Raw genomic sequence first — 15233 nt, forward strand, 5'->3', positions numbered from 1 at the left:
TGCCCGGCCTCCCGCACCGCCCCGCCAGCCCTCTGTGGCCGCGCGCCGGACCGCCGCGCCCGCCAAACGGGGAGCTCGCGGGCTTGGCGAGGCTGCACTCGAGCGGCTGCTGCTACTACTTCGCGCTCGTCTTCAAGTGCGGGCCGCGGTGCGACGAGCAGGCGGTGTTCCGCGGCCACGCACAGCTGCTGGAGAAGGCCGGCGGGCGCGCGGCGCGGCCAGGCGTGGACGCGAGCAGCAGCAAACGCAGCCTCGGACGGGGCGGCACGGCGCGGCTGACCACGGACCGGCTCAGCGAGCCCGGGTTGCCGGAGAACATCCTCTACTACCACATGATCCCGGAGTACCAGACGGAGGAGAGCATGTACAACGCCCCGGAGATACCAGACTCGGACATCTACACGGGCAGGACGACATGCCGCTCTGTTTGTGGGAGTCCAACGCTGCTCGTGGGGAGGCAACGAGTGAAAGTGGTTTGGCCCCCAAGGCCTAAGTTCTCGCCGGCAGCCCCCCAGGAGGCGAAAAAAATGCCTCCTGGAGGGGCAAACGGCTGGAGATGCTCTAAGGTCATGGTGCCATTTTCAATATCAAAAATGCTACATCTACATAAAGCATTACGAAGTCTTACGTAATCTCTATAACTTATCTCTCGGCCCCCTCTGATTTCAACTGGGTGGGGCCCTTTCGCTAATTTCCTCCAAACAAAAGCCTTTACGTAGATGTAGCATTGCTCTTTCAAGATCCAGACTTCCAGAGGAATGCAATGAGTTCCATTCAAAAAAAAACTTCATGTGTTTTCACCCCATGAATTTGACAGAGCTATGATTTATTCACTTGTCCAACTTGAATTGTTTTCGCTTTATATATAGGCAATTTAGAGAGGTCTGTAGTTTGTTGAAAAGCCTACGATTTTCACAACCACGTGGAGGACACCACAAAGCCAACATTTTTCTCTCGGCCAAAAGCCTGGCAAGGGGTTTCGGAACGCAAATCCAGCCTCAGAACCAGTAAAGCTTTGCTTTCAGGTCAGTGCAACCCCTATGTGCACAAGAGCATAAATTGGTCAAGTCCAAGCAAAAAACTGGGAACAAAATTACGTGATGAGATCTACATGCCACCAAGCAAAATGTTTGAACTGTTATCATGATGCACTTGTACAGCACCGTGTTTGAAGGAGGCTTACAACACAAAGTATTACTAGTCTTGAGAGACGGAGAACAACATACAACATGTCACGTCAAAGTTTACAGATCACAGAGATCTCCATCCAAAACTGAGCGGATCTCATTGCAGGTTTCGATATGCTAGCATAGGGGCGAAGGGGCGTGCTACGGTGGCTACGACTACGAGAAGGTGTCCTCCCTGTCCCCCTCAGCGACCTCGCCCTCCTCAATGTTGCTGAACTCCAGGAAGTGCGTCGGCCTGTGGTCCTCATGGTAGAAGTCGCGGGGTGTGCCCAGCTTCATGCTGTACTTCATCAGCGGGTCGTGCTTGACTCCCATGAAGTTGTAGTTCCACGGAGCGTTGTCCGGAACCTGGTGGGAGACGCAAAAGTGAATTGAGTATTCCGAAATTGAGTTGGCTCTAAAGGACAATTTGCAAATATTAATCCTATTAAGATGAGTACACATACCATGTAGAATCCAAGGAAGCGGTCGCTGAGAAGCATCTGGACCTTCTCGTAGTGAGTTGGGAGGTACCCTTGTGGGTTGCTCCCGTTGTCCTTGTTGCCACGGGCCCACTCATAACCACTTGGTGTCAATTTGTACGCAGTCAACGAGCACGATCCTGGGGTGAAGCTGCAGGTCAAAATGATGCACTTCTCACCATCCCACTGCTTGTTGTTCTCCAAAATTTTAGCATGTGATGTCAAATCCTGCAAAGCAGTTCAGCATATGAGACTCACATATCATACCCAAAAAAGGCACTAGGCAATTGAAATGTGCAAGAAACAACAAAATACAGCTCAGTAGCGAGACACTGGCTCACAGGCAAAAAAGGACTACTAAGAATGTGCCAAAAACAACAGAACCAACAATTCAGCACTAAAACTGTCACAGGCAAGAAAAAGTCGCTACTATAAAATGTGCAAGAATCAAAAGAACCAACAGCAATAAATTTTATGTACAGTGCATTGTGAGTTGGAAAGATTAAATTATGTATAACATGCATTTTAATATTCAGAATTCAAATGTCACGAGGGAGACAATTAACCGCTCATGGAAAGACATAAATCTGCTTGATCAGACATTATAGAATTGTGCACTGAAATTCAGCTACTCAGTTTAGATTTTGGATAAGAATCACAAGGTTAGGTTTGAAGATACAAATGGTAGGAGACAAACCTGAGGTGATAGCTGAGGAGCTTCATTCGGCTGGGTATGCATCCATCCCAACGGCTCCAAGTCAGCAAGGAACTCATGCTCTGGGAGATTCGATGGCAAAGTCACCATCTGGTGAGTTCCATGCTGTGGCGGAATGGATATGCATCTGATCTCCTTGACTTGGGGATTATCCTGTGGACTCAGCCCATACAGGAAACCTGCAACCTGTGTCCGTAGATCTGCTATGCATATGAACTTCTTCAATATGTTCTTTGGCATGATGTAAGTATAGCCAGTCTCCTGTACACATAATACAAGCAGTAAGTAACCATTAGGCAATTGTTATTTGGTGGTTTTATGAGTAAATCAAAGAAAAGGAATTGCAGTACTGACCTTTATATCATCCGAGTTAACATAAATGTGGTTGACACGGAGATACAGGTTCGTAGCAGAGATGGCCCTGACACGCCAATCTGTCTTCGATGCAAACGCTGCTTGCTCATACGGACTGGTTGTTGTGACGATGAGCTCATCTCCATGCACATTAACTGTCCTTGTTGTCTGTGCAGTTACCTGATTTGTCTCTCGGGACTGCAAATTCAAGCAAATCCAAAAATGAGGAAAACTGACGCAATTACTATGCATAGAAACTAGACACAAAGGCTGGTATAGAAAGGTTACCTGTTTCTCAATCTCAGCTATCTGTTGCCTCTGCTGTGACGGTGGAGCTATTTCAGCACCAAGTATTATATCACGAATCTCAGATTGCGTAAGTGCAGAAGTATTAACGTTGTTTTTCTTTGCATAATCAGAAAGAATGAGATCCCTGAGTGCACATTCGACCTTCAGCCACTGCTCGTCAGTCAAAGATGGCCAGATATGATGTGGTTCCGTAACAATTGTCTTGTCAGGCTTCAGCAACATCTTGGCCTTCTCATTATTGACATGTAATGCTCGTAATATAAGCACAAGACGAGAGAATGCGGTGTAGGACGAGATACTTTTCAGCCAGTCATCGTATATGTTATAAAGAACCATCTGCGGTTCCGTAGCCTTGAGAATAAGATCACCAAACTTCTCAATCTTCAAGCAAGCTTGGAATGGCAGCTGCAACTCACTGCCCTTGATAACAATGTTAGGGAAATCAAGCAGATGGACTTCCAATGGATCCAACATACCCTTCCTTGTCACAATAATTTGCTTTGGCTGCTCTTCTACAGGAAGAGACCGAACTAACGCAGCAACCTCCTCAGCAGTTTTCCACTTGGCCAGCTGCCCTAGACGCTTTTGTCCTGCCCATACACTTGTGTGGATGACCTGCAGATTATAATCCATTTTCATTTAAGTCTTCCAAGTTGTGATGCTGCACAGTTATGCAATAATTGCAACAAAACTAGAGGTAAAAGCAAAAGAAAAGGAACAAACCTTCAGAAATAGTTGCCCAGTTCTTGGATTGAAAATAAAGATAGCACCGTTGATAGGTTTGGTGGTCAGGTTACCCTCGAAGGTTTTGTGAATGGTAACTCGATAGACATTCGTGTCATCCACAAACCATATGATTTGATTGCTGAATATCTCTCCATAGTTCTGCGAAGACAGATATGGTTCGGTGGGTTCAGATGAATACAACTGAAGACCCTTTCTTATTCTCTCCCTCAGCACATACAGAGCAGGATTTGACTGTCAAAGGAGAAAATAAACAAGAATGTCATTTATTAAGTAAGCCAAAAAAAATTACTACAACACAGATAAAGCAATAGAGCTAGATTTGTTACAGTTAGCATGGTTATTACCTTCATGATCTTGTTCATTGCTTGCTGGAGGAGGGGTTTTGACCCAGGGAACCAATTGCCAAAAGCAGAGTGCAAATTATAAGCTAGATCAAGTCCAATCATCACTCCTGCAATAAATATTAATCAGCATTAAGCACAGAGGATTCAGACAAGACAAGAAATTGAAAGTTAATGGATACTCAAAATCATACCAGTCGGAGAAGGGTAGATGGACATATTATCTGTCGTGTAGTCCATAAATTTTGCTCTTGTATAACGTTCTATGTCATGTGAATCGTAGTCTCCCCATCGTAGTTGCACATCAATCCAGTACTTGTTACTCGCTTTCTGATCAAAGACATCCTTTGACTCAGAAACTAAGCTTGGTTTGGACATCTGCCACCTATGTGCAGCAAAAAGGAGGACATCTGCACATGAACTGTTCATCTTGTAACTCTTCCTGGGATGTATTGTCTCCTTCTGTACTGTCTCAATCTCCAGCGCATCCAACTCCTGATCCAGAACTTGGCAAAGATCCATAACAACACTTTCATGGACCTTCTGCCAAAGATGTGCACGGAAAATCTGAATCAGAGAGATCTTCAGGGTTGGAATTTTACCATGCATGAATATCCCTGTCAGATCTAGCTGAACCTGGAAACCAACATATACGTTTGCACGATTAATGGTTGGCGACCACCAGAGGGTAAATCTTCTGTTGGGGATTTGATTAAGCCCAGAACGCTGTGCATTTGTCAGCTTTTTGTACTTCATCGATTCCTCGAAACCTGAAGCCTTCTCCCAAAACAAACCCTCCCAAGTAGGGAAATATGTTCCTTTAAATAAGGTATGCTCCAGGATACCTTCCACACCACCAAGTGCTTGGATGACATCAGTTCTGTAGTTATTCAGATTCCACAGCTTTCCATCATGTCGCTGATGTGTCCACCAGAATGGGTTCTGTTTCAGCACTTGATACTGCTTAAAGTCTGTCCGCACTCTCCACCCTTTGTCATAGGCCAAAGTGTGGCGGTCTTTCTGGAATAAAGTGTTGATACGGGGTATGCCTCTATCCCATGAATCTTCCAGATCTTCAAGTGTTAAGCGCCTATTCTGCGATTGTGCTTCCTGCCTCTTCAAAGCATACTCAGCCCAAACACGCTGAGAATCAATGAACTCGCTCTCCCATGGTTGGATGTAGCGATACAAGTTGGGGATAAGCTGGTCCTCTTCATGACTCATACCACTTCGAAAATGTGTCACACCAACATCTGTCTGTTTGCTATACCTAAGATCACTCTGTGGTATCAAAATGTGACCCATTGACAACATACCCAAACCTCCAATTTCCTTGGGTGTATAGAAGATAACTGGTGGAAACCTGCTAGGCATCTTCGAGTTCAGGCCAATCTTTATGCGAGTCTGGATCTTGTTTTCACATTTTACAAGCAGATCCAGTAGTTCCTGTGTATGAACAGTTGCTTCACGGAAATATGTCATGAGGCCGATGAGAGCAGTGTTCCACTTGTTGACTATCTTGGTAAATGTCGTTGACCCTGATGACATAAGGATTTGCCTGACACGGTTCTCAAACACCTTCATGTGTTCATCATCAACCCTCAAAAATGCAATAGCTGTCCTTTCTTTTGTCTGCTCATTCTGCAAGTTCCATACTCCATCCTTCGTGTTGCTGAATGCCTCCTGAGTCATACGTATCTTCGGCAGTATACGGACCTCAAACCCAGACATGCTAAAGAGCAGGTTTGGGTTATCCTTGCTGTATACAGAGACAAAGCCATTCTCCCATTCTAATGTAGTAATGCTCCTTGGCAGGCGATTCTTCATATCCCAAAATACACTTCTTCCCAGATTAACATCATGCTTCATGAGCCTCATTCTTGCATCTCTAGGCCAACATTTCTTGTTGTTGTAACCGACCATGTTCTCATTATTAGGATCAGGATGCTCTGTCAAGTACCGCTGAATCAAATCCCTTGCCTCTTCATGAGTGAACCGGAACATTATATGCACCTTATCAATATATCGAGAATACAGCCTGATGGGATGCCTTGTCTCAACTTTAGTGTCAGTGTATGTAAGGAACTCATTTGGCATCTGAGGCGGCCCTGCAATCTCACTAGCTCGTGTTAAACCAAGAAGTAGGAGATCCAGCACCAGCCCATAGTACTGCACAATAAAAGATGCAAACTGAAGACCTCGAATAAGCCCATAAGAATTTGTGTGACTCATATCCTTGTAAGACAGCACAACATTGTTCTTTGCAGTGACATAATCAGCGATGTTATGGTCCAAGACCAACCGAAGAAGCCTGTTCAACAGAGTCAGATCAATTTTTTCAAAGAACTTCTCAAATTTTGTCTGCAGCATCACAACACACTGCCCATCGCTAGTGTCCCATATGTCCTGCAAATTATTTATACCTTGGCACCACTTGTAAACAAGTAGAGGAGGTGGTTCTGAATCAGCAGGCTTTACCCAATTTGGGAAGAGGTGGCGTTTATCCCCTTCATACCACAAGTATTGGTCAAGGTATGCATCAGTAATTTTCTCAAGAGGCTCAATTTCATATACCGGGATCAGGTAGCTGTACAGATCCATAAACTCAATACCAACTTCTTTAAAAGCACGCTGAGTAAGAAGATGACGTTTTATCCTTGACAAAGCTTCATGTGGGTTATCATATGCTTGCTCTATTAAACCCAGTTCCTCTCGCTGCAGTTGATTTAATCTTACTGCCACACTGTATGACTCTTTTAGCCTTTCCAGTGCCAATATAAGAAGTTTGGTGTCATGCTTGTATGAGAGTGGGGGAAATGGAATCGGTGAGAACTTCCTTGACTCCAGCCAATGGACCGTGGTTGTATAAATAGCAACTGCTTCTTCAGGTGTCACATACGGCCCGTCTTTCAAGTAGTTGTGTTGCCTCTCTTGCTCTGCCTTCAGCCACAAACGAGTTAACCTTCCAAGATTTTTGCGGCAGACAGTCTTGTCAACTGTAGCACCACGCCGGATACGCTCACGATTGTAGTGAGCGACATTTGTCCACCAATCAGCCTTGGACTTCACATAACGGAGTATCATGTTCTCAATAGGAACTGGCAGGCCAGGGACCTTCCAGGGGATATTTGCCTTCCAGCAGCGCCATGCCTCACTAAGATGCTGCAGTATAGTCCTGGCCTTGTTTTGCTTGATGCCCTCTGGCATAGCATCAAGGACATCATGCATAACTGCAGCTCGAAGTTCCAGATCAAAGTGAGACTCGACACGCTGCTTGGTTACTGTTTTAGCAACTCCTTTTGAATGGCGACCTTCAAACTGCCTGGCCAGCAAATTACCTAGCCACCTTTCAAGCAAGGGCACAATGCCACGAAGGAAGAACAGCCACACTCTCCACATAGGAGCCCAAAAACCACAGCCAGGTCCTTTTCCAACAGGACCAGTGTTGAAACGATAGTATATCAAGTGTTTCAGATCTTTGCACATCCTAATTTGCCGCATCAGACGATACTTGTATCTGTACATACCGGTCAACTGACCAACATGGGAGAATATGTATTGCAGACCATCGGCCAACTGAAAGGCGTCAACATTTCCCAAGCGAAACTGGATGTTTGCATCAACAACCAGCTTCGTAAGTCGAAGAATCTCACGACACAAGTGGAAAGCATTTCCAAAACGAGATTTCTTTCTCTCTTTTGTTGTGAGTGTCTTCACAGGCTTCAAATTGAAATTGTAGTCCAAGTGAAGATAGTTCAGATTCTTCCTGTGAATCAACAAGTTAAGCATGTTGTAGCCCTGCTTGCAAACTTGCAGCCCAGCTTCTGCCCAATCAAGCTCTGTACTTTGGAAGAACTTCGTTGCTTGCAGTGAACGGAACAGATGTTTCTTCTTCTGTGCTTTAGGAGGCCTATGATGTAGCTCATTGAGCACATAGCACTTCAGCAGCTTCTGGTAGCTCACCCGGACCTTAACTGGATACGCTGGTGGACTGCAAAACAGATGTCGATGCAACATGAGACGGAAGTATACCAACGAAGAAAATATGGAAAGGGATTGTTATTTGTTAACTCGTTGTAGTACTTACCAGTGCTCTTTGAACCACTCAGATACAAGAGGGATATCCTCAGCACGGCGTGTTCTACCAGATCTCATGTTAAAAGGCCTTGGAGCAAAAAGCAATGAAATGCCGGCAGCTGTCGTGTCAGTGTAAAGTGGAGTTCGGTTCAAAAGAGGCTCCACGCCCTCAGGGAGACTAAAGTCATCTTCGTCGTCATCTTCACTTGCTTTCTTCTCCCGACGATCAACCTTGCTGGTTGAAGTGATCGGATTTATCAGAGGATCATAATAAAATGCAGGCAGATCTGGATCCTCTGTCTTGATATACATTATCATAGGAGTATGATATATGCAAAGTCTCACTTTCCTTGGCCTGTTATTGTACAGGTGGGGGAACGCAATTCTGTACTCGGTCCGAAGTGGTTGACGGATGATGAGTTTATTGATGTCATTAAATTCATTCCAGTCCTCATCCCCCTTCTCCATATCACGGTACAATGGCTCAAACTTTGGACCACCTACAATTGAGAACCTTAATGTCAGTGATAAGACAACATATGTTGTAGACCAAATATACAGATGTGTTCCCTCTTTTGATACAATAACAACAACAAAGCATTTAGTACCAAACAAGTTGGGGTAGGCTAGAGGTGAAACCCATAGATCTCGCGACCAACTCATGGCTCTGGCACATGGATAGCAAGCTTCCACGCCCCCTTGTGCATAGCTAGTTCTTTGGTGTTCCCTCTTTTGATAAAGCATAAGAAAATACATTGAAGAAATTACAAGCAATTGTTGCTTATGTTTTCATAATTTTCATAAAACCTTGGCAGTATTCAGGGTGAGAAATTGTTTTATTTAATCATCAAATCAAAAGCTATAAGAAAACATATGCTGTGCACCAAATATACCAATGTGTTGCCTCTTTTGATAAAGCATAAGAAAATACAAGCACTAGTCGATTATCTTTTCATAATTTTCATGAAACATTTGGCAGTATCAAGATACCAGGTGGGAAATTGTTTTATTTAATCATCAAATCAAAAGCTATAAGTATCATACTAAACAATGTTTTGTGGTAGTATTTTTGAACTTGAGACATCAAACTTGCTTACAAAAGAAGAAGGTAAATCTTGTTACCTGGGATGCACATGTTAAGTGCTTTGGCAGTAAAGAAAGACTCCATGTCAAACAAATAGAAATAATTCCGATCAGTCAAGTCTGACAAAAGTTGACCAGCGAGGCGATAAAGTGTTGCCATTATTGGAAGAGACAGATTCCACTTCCTATAGCTGGGACCATTTATAAAGTTGGTCTTCACGAGGGGATTGTGATCATAAAACCAGTTATACACAGCTCCATCTTCCTCTGGATCCAACTCCAATTGTATAGCCTCCAGTGGTTCAACATCCAACAAATTATCAGCATAATCTAGTGGAGGTTCCTCATCATCAAATGGTGGAAAACGCATTCTCTTGAAATGCCGCCTATCTCTCTTCTCCCTTCGCATCATGATCCACATAGAGCCCCACTGCAGACAAACACATGACAAGAGATATATTGTAAGCATATCTAGAAAGACACATGACATGAGATAAGAGATAAAAGGGACAAACAGGAATGTGGTAATAATGAAAGAAGAATCAAGTCTAGATCATCACCTGCGCCAAGTAAATGGGCTCAACTACCCATGGGATCTCGTTTACGAAGGTTATGGCGCCAGTGATATGGTACAAGATCTTAACATGGCGAACCTGAAAACAGGAGTTATTTTAGTCTATGGCCATGGAACAGCTAACCTCAGCAACCATAAGATTATCAAGTGTTCATATCAAAAAGTCACAACTAAAGGGCTTACTTGTTCCCAGGGCATCGGCATATTCTCCAGTAGTTTGTAAACAGCATGAGGCACAAATTTGAGTGCTCCAAGATAAACACGCTTGTCATGCCTGTACTTCTTCGAGGACATGTCCCCATGGTCCCTGTTCAGAAAGACAGATGCATAAATTTACTGAAATGTAGGCAGATCCCAAACTAGACCACATGAAGGTTTACCAATGCTGAGCTACAGCAACTAGCACATCAACAGTTCAACATATCTAGAATCCTGACTCCTGCAAGCTACAGTTGAGCGACTAGCAAATTAACATGTTCACCATAACTATGAGGATAAAATACAAAACAATATCGTAAACCCTAATTTCAGGGATCCAGAGCAAGAGGCAGCAAACTCATACCTAATTCCAGTGACAAATCGTAAGCAGGAACCACAACGAGCACATGATGCAGCGCAGAAAATAACATGGGTAAATCAAAACCTAAACCCTATCGAATCACAGTTACAACCATAAACCTACACCAAACATCAAACACCATGCTCGCACAACCACTGACTTCAGTCGAGACGCCTATCACATCCACGCCACTAGTTCAACGCGACACACAGCTACGGAACGACCTAAGACCACGAGCAATTAAGCATCACAGCGCGCCATGAGCACCAGAGGCCCCGAAACCTAGAAGCAGGCCGTAGAGGAAAACCATACGCCGCGGATCTGGAGGTTCCATACCTGATGATTTTGCGGACGTGCTCGGGGGGCATGTCCTCCTTCTGCGCCTCGACGAAGCCGAACTTGCGCTTGTCGCCGTAGCGCTTGGAGTTGAGCTGGTGCCACTTGCGGGCCTTCTCGACGAGCTGCGCCTCGAGCTCCGCCGGGGTGAGCGGCTGGCCGGCCTGCGGGGGCGCGGCGGCCGGCGGAGGAGGGGGCGGGGGCAGGCCCGCGCCGGCCGTGCCCGGGGGAGGGGGCGCGGCCGCCATGGGCGGCAGCGGCAGCGGCGGCGGCGGCCCGCCGTTCCACATCGGGCGGCGGTGGCGGCCTCCGCTGCTGCTGCGAGGGTTTTGAGTCTCGGGCGAGACGGGTTGGGGTTCGACGGATATTTTTTTAGAATGAAAGGGGGGAAAAGAAGAGGAGAGGGGGAAACCGAAGGGAGGTGGCGATGCCTCCAGATTTTTATAGGTGGGGCTTGGCTGCAGGCTATGGCGGTGTGGCGGGGAGAGATTCGAGCCGACTTTGGTGCGATTGGGCCGGGCTTTGGTTCTCGAGTCGGCTGTGTGGGTGGTGGGCTACACGGGTTCTCATTCTTCATTCTCAAAACAAACAAAAAAACTACACGGGTTCTTGTTCACACTTTTCCTTATTTCCTAAAATGCAGCGCGCGCGACACTCGCACAAACAACATATGCATTCGAAAACAGAAACAAAAAGATCAAAACAAACAAAAATAAATAGTTTAATTTCGTTTATCGTTCAAACAAACAGTTATCGTTCAATACAACAAATAGTGCAATTAAACACAACAAATAGTTCGTCGGAGGACCAGCGCGCGCGGGGTGGCAGGACCAGAGGGGCCGGAGAAAGCGCGCGCGGGGCGGAGATAGGCCAGGGAAGCGCCGGAACGGTCGCCGCGTGGCGCGGTCGGCGGCGGCGGCGCGGCTGGATGGGGGGGTGGGAGGTGCGAGCGAGCGCGCGAGAGTCCAGCGCGCGGGAGCGGGCGCAGCAAATAAGCGGCGCGCGATTGAGTTTCGGCCCGCGCGCTGTTTTCGCGCGCCCGCTGGAGCAACTATTCCGTGCACGCGCACTAAAACGGGGAATTTTGCGGCGCGGCGCTAGTTTAGCGCGCCTGTTGGAGATGCTCTAAGGTGTGATATTAATAACTTTTTGTCACTAAAAGGCCTCATGCCACATACTAAGTTTCACAAGTCCTTACAAACACATCCTTATAGAAAAAATAGAAATACATTCGAACTCTCAAGAGGGGCGAAGTCTTCTTCCCCCGGCATCCCTCGGCAACGCGTCATGAGAATAGCTCAATGTCGCCACCGACTAATATTTTTGGTTGAAATGGAAAATGCATTCCTTTTATTGATGTTCAATAAAGACTAAAGTATATAAATAAGGACTTGAGAAAGTTATACGTGCATGCTTCATCAAATATATTTCTTTTATTAATGCTCGATGGAAGTACTAGAACCATACTTATGGCCAGACCTTTTGAGCTCTGGCTTGTGCATAAGCTACAGTGGAAATAAGTCTTTGAGAAGTCGTCGAGTGAAAAAATCTTATCATAGTCAACATCTTGAACTTGTCGAAAACATTTTGAGACAATTCAAGCTTTGTAGATAGTAGCACTACTATCAGTGTCCGTCTTCCTCTTGAAAATTCATTTATTCTTAATGGTTCACCGATCAACGGGCAAGTCAATCAAAGTCCATACTTTGTTCTAATACATGGATCTCATCTTAGGTTTCATGACTTCAAGCCATTCGTGGAATCTGGGCTCATCATCGCTTCTTCATAGTTCGTAGGTTCATCATGATCAGGTAATATGACCTCCAGAACAGGATTACCGTACCACTCTGGTGCGAAACGTATTCTGTTTGACCTACCAGGTTCGGTACTAATTTGATCTGAAATTTCATGATCATCATCATTAACTTCCTCACTAATTGATGTAGGAATCACTATAACTGATTTCTGTGATGAACTACTTTCCAATTCGGAAGAAGGTACAATTACCTCATCAAGTTTTACATTCCTCCCAATCACTTCTTTCGAGAGAAACTTCTTCTCTAGAAAGGATCCATTCTTAGCAACGAATATCTTGCCTTCGAATCTGTGATAGAAGGTGTACCCAACAGTTTTCTTTGGGTATTCTATGAAGAAGCATTTCTCCAATTTGGGTTCGAGCTTATCAGGTTGAAACTTTTCACATAAGCATCATAGCCCCAAACTTTAAGAAACGACAACTTGGGTTTCTTGTCAAACCACAGTTCATAAGGTGTCCTCTCAACGGATTTAGATGGTGCCCTATTTAACGTGAATGCAGCTGTCTCTAATGCATACCCCAAAACGACAATGGTAAATCGGTAAGAGACATCATAGATTGCATCATATCTAATAAAGTGCGTTTACGACGTTCGGACAAACCATTACGCTTTGGTGTTTCAGGTGGCGTGAGTTGCGAAACTATTTCACATTGTTTCAAATGAAGACCAAACTTGTAACTCAAATATTCTCCTCCACGATCAGATCGTAGAAACTTTATTTTCTTGTTACGATGATTTTCTACTTCACTCTGAAAAATCTTTGAACTTTTCAAATACTTCAGACTTATGTTTCATCAAGTAGATATACCCATATCTGCTCAAATCATCTGCGAAGGTTAGAAAATAATGATGCCCGCCGCGAGCATCAACACTCATTAGACTGCATACATCAGTATGTATTATTTCCAACAAGTCTGTTGCTCGCTCCATAGTTCCAGAGAACGGAATCTTAGTCATCTTGCCCATGAGGCATGGTTCGCAAGCATCAAGTGATTCATAATCAAGTGATTCCAAAAGCCCATCAGCATGGAGTTTCTTCATGCGCTTTACACCAATATGACTCAAACACCAGTGCCACAAATAAGTTGCACTATCATTATTAACTTTGCATCTTTTGGCCTCAATATTATGAATATCTGTATCACTACGATCGAGATCCAACAAACCATTTTCATTGGGTGTATAACCATAGAAGGTTTTATTCATGTAAACAGAACAACAATTATTCTCTAACTTAAATGAATAGTCGTATTGCAATAAACATGATCAAATTATATTCATGCTCAACGCAAACACCAAATAACATTTATTTAGGTTCAACACTAATCTCGAAAGTATAGGGAGTGTGTGATGATGATCATATCATTCTTGCAACCACTTCCAACACACATCATCACTTCACCCTTAACTAGTTTCTGTTCATTCTATAACTCTCATTTCAAGTTACTACTCTTAGCAACTAAACTAGTATCAAATACCGAGGGGTTGCTATAAACACTAGTAAAGTATACATCAATAACATGTATATCAAATATACCTTTGTTCATTTTGCCATCCTTCTTATCCGCCAAGTATCTAGGGGCAATTCCACTTCCAGTGACCATTTCCTTTGCAGTAGACGCACGCAGTTTCAGTCTTGAGTATAGCTTTGGGTTTCTTTACGGGATTGACAACTTGTTTGTCATTCTTCTTGAAGTTCCCTTTCTATTCTTTTGCCCTTTTTCTTGAAACTAGTGGTCTTGTAAACCATCAACACTTGATGCTCTTTCTTGATTTCTACCTTCGCCAATTTTAACATCGCGAGGAGCTCGGGAATTACTTTCGTTATCACTTGCGTATTATAGTTCATCACAAAGTTCTAGTAACTTGGTGATTGTCGGTGTCAAAACCGGCGGATCTCGGGTAGGGGGTCCCGAACTGTGCGTCTAGGCCGGATGGTAACAGGAGGCAAGGGACACGAAGTTTTACCCAGGTTCGGGCCCTCTCGATAGAGGTAAAACCCTACGTCCTGCTTGATTAATATTAATGATATGGGTAGTACAAGAGTAGATCTACCACGAGATCGGAGAGGCTAAACCCTAGAAGCTAGCCTATGGTATGATTGTTGTTGTGTATGTTGTCCTACGGACTAAAACCCTCCGGTTTATATAGACACCGGAGAGGGTTAGGGTTACACAAAGTCGGTTACAATGGTAGGAGATCTACATATCCGTACCTCCAAGCTTGCCTTCCACGCCAAGGAAAGTCCCTTCCGGACACGGGACGAAGTCTTCAATCTTGTATCTTCATAGTCCAGGAGTCCGGCTGAAGGTATAGTCCGGCCATCTGGACACCCCCTAATCCAGGACTCCCTCAGTAGCCCCTGAACCAGACTTCAATGACGACGAGTCCGACGCGCAGATTGTCTTCGGCATTGCAAGGCGGGTTCCTCCTCCAAGTACTTCATAGAAGATTTTGAACACAAAGATAGTGTCCGGCTCTACAAAATAAGTTTCCACATATTGCCATAGAGAGAATAACATTTACACAAATCTAATCTGCTGACGTATTCCGTAGTGTGACACACCACGGCCAAGCCTTTATCCGAGTCATTTTATTATCCCACCTCAGCGCGTCATGCGAGGCGGTTTCCTTGGCACGTCTTGTTAAAGCAGAGATCGTGTCCCCTTATTC

General features: G+C 44.7%; 1 protein-coding gene across 1 annotated transcript; it reads right to left on the reverse strand.

Moving 5' to 3' along the window:
* Positions 1–1085: 1085 nt before the first annotated feature.
* LOC119332253 (pre-mRNA-processing-splicing factor 8A-like) lies at positions 1086–10991 on the reverse strand. Its single transcript, XM_037605438.1, has 13 exons — positions 10744–10991; positions 10032–10155; positions 9835–9927; positions 9314–9704; positions 8202–8691; positions 4309–8105; positions 4118–4224; positions 3750–4004; positions 3006–3641; positions 2718–2915; positions 2346–2624; positions 1634–1876; positions 1086–1535 (listed from the first exon to the last, which is right to left on the reverse strand). Exons 1-13 carry the CDS (start codon positions 10989–10991, stop codon positions 1344–1346), a joined length of 7053 nt encoding a protein of 2350 aa, XP_037461335.1. The 3' UTR covers positions 1086–1343.
* Between the last annotated feature and the right edge of the window lie 4242 nt (positions 10992–15233).

The sequence above is a fragment of the Triticum dicoccoides genome, chromosome 7A (genome assembly GCF_002162155.2).
Source record: "Triticum dicoccoides isolate Atlit2015 ecotype Zavitan chromosome 7A, WEW_v2.0, whole genome shotgun sequence".
NCBI lineage: Eukaryota > Viridiplantae > Streptophyta > Magnoliopsida > Poales > Poaceae > Triticum > Triticum dicoccoides.

What these genes read in the sequence shown, in the direction of transcription:
- LOC119332253 (XM_037605438.1), bottom strand. Translation starts at nt 10,991, where the DNA reads ATGGCGGCCGCGCCCCCTCCCCCGGGCACGGCCGGCGCGGGCCTGCCC. An exon ending in GAGTGGTTCAAAGAGCACTG is followed by an intron (nt 8,106 to 8,201) that starts GTAAGTACTACA and finishes TCTGTTTTGCAG; the next exon opens with TCCACCAGCGTATCCAGTTA. An exon ending in CAATGAACAAGATCATGAAG is followed by an intron (nt 4,005 to 4,117) that starts GTAATAACCATG and finishes CTCCTTTGACAG; the next exon opens with TCAAATCCTGCTCTGTATGT.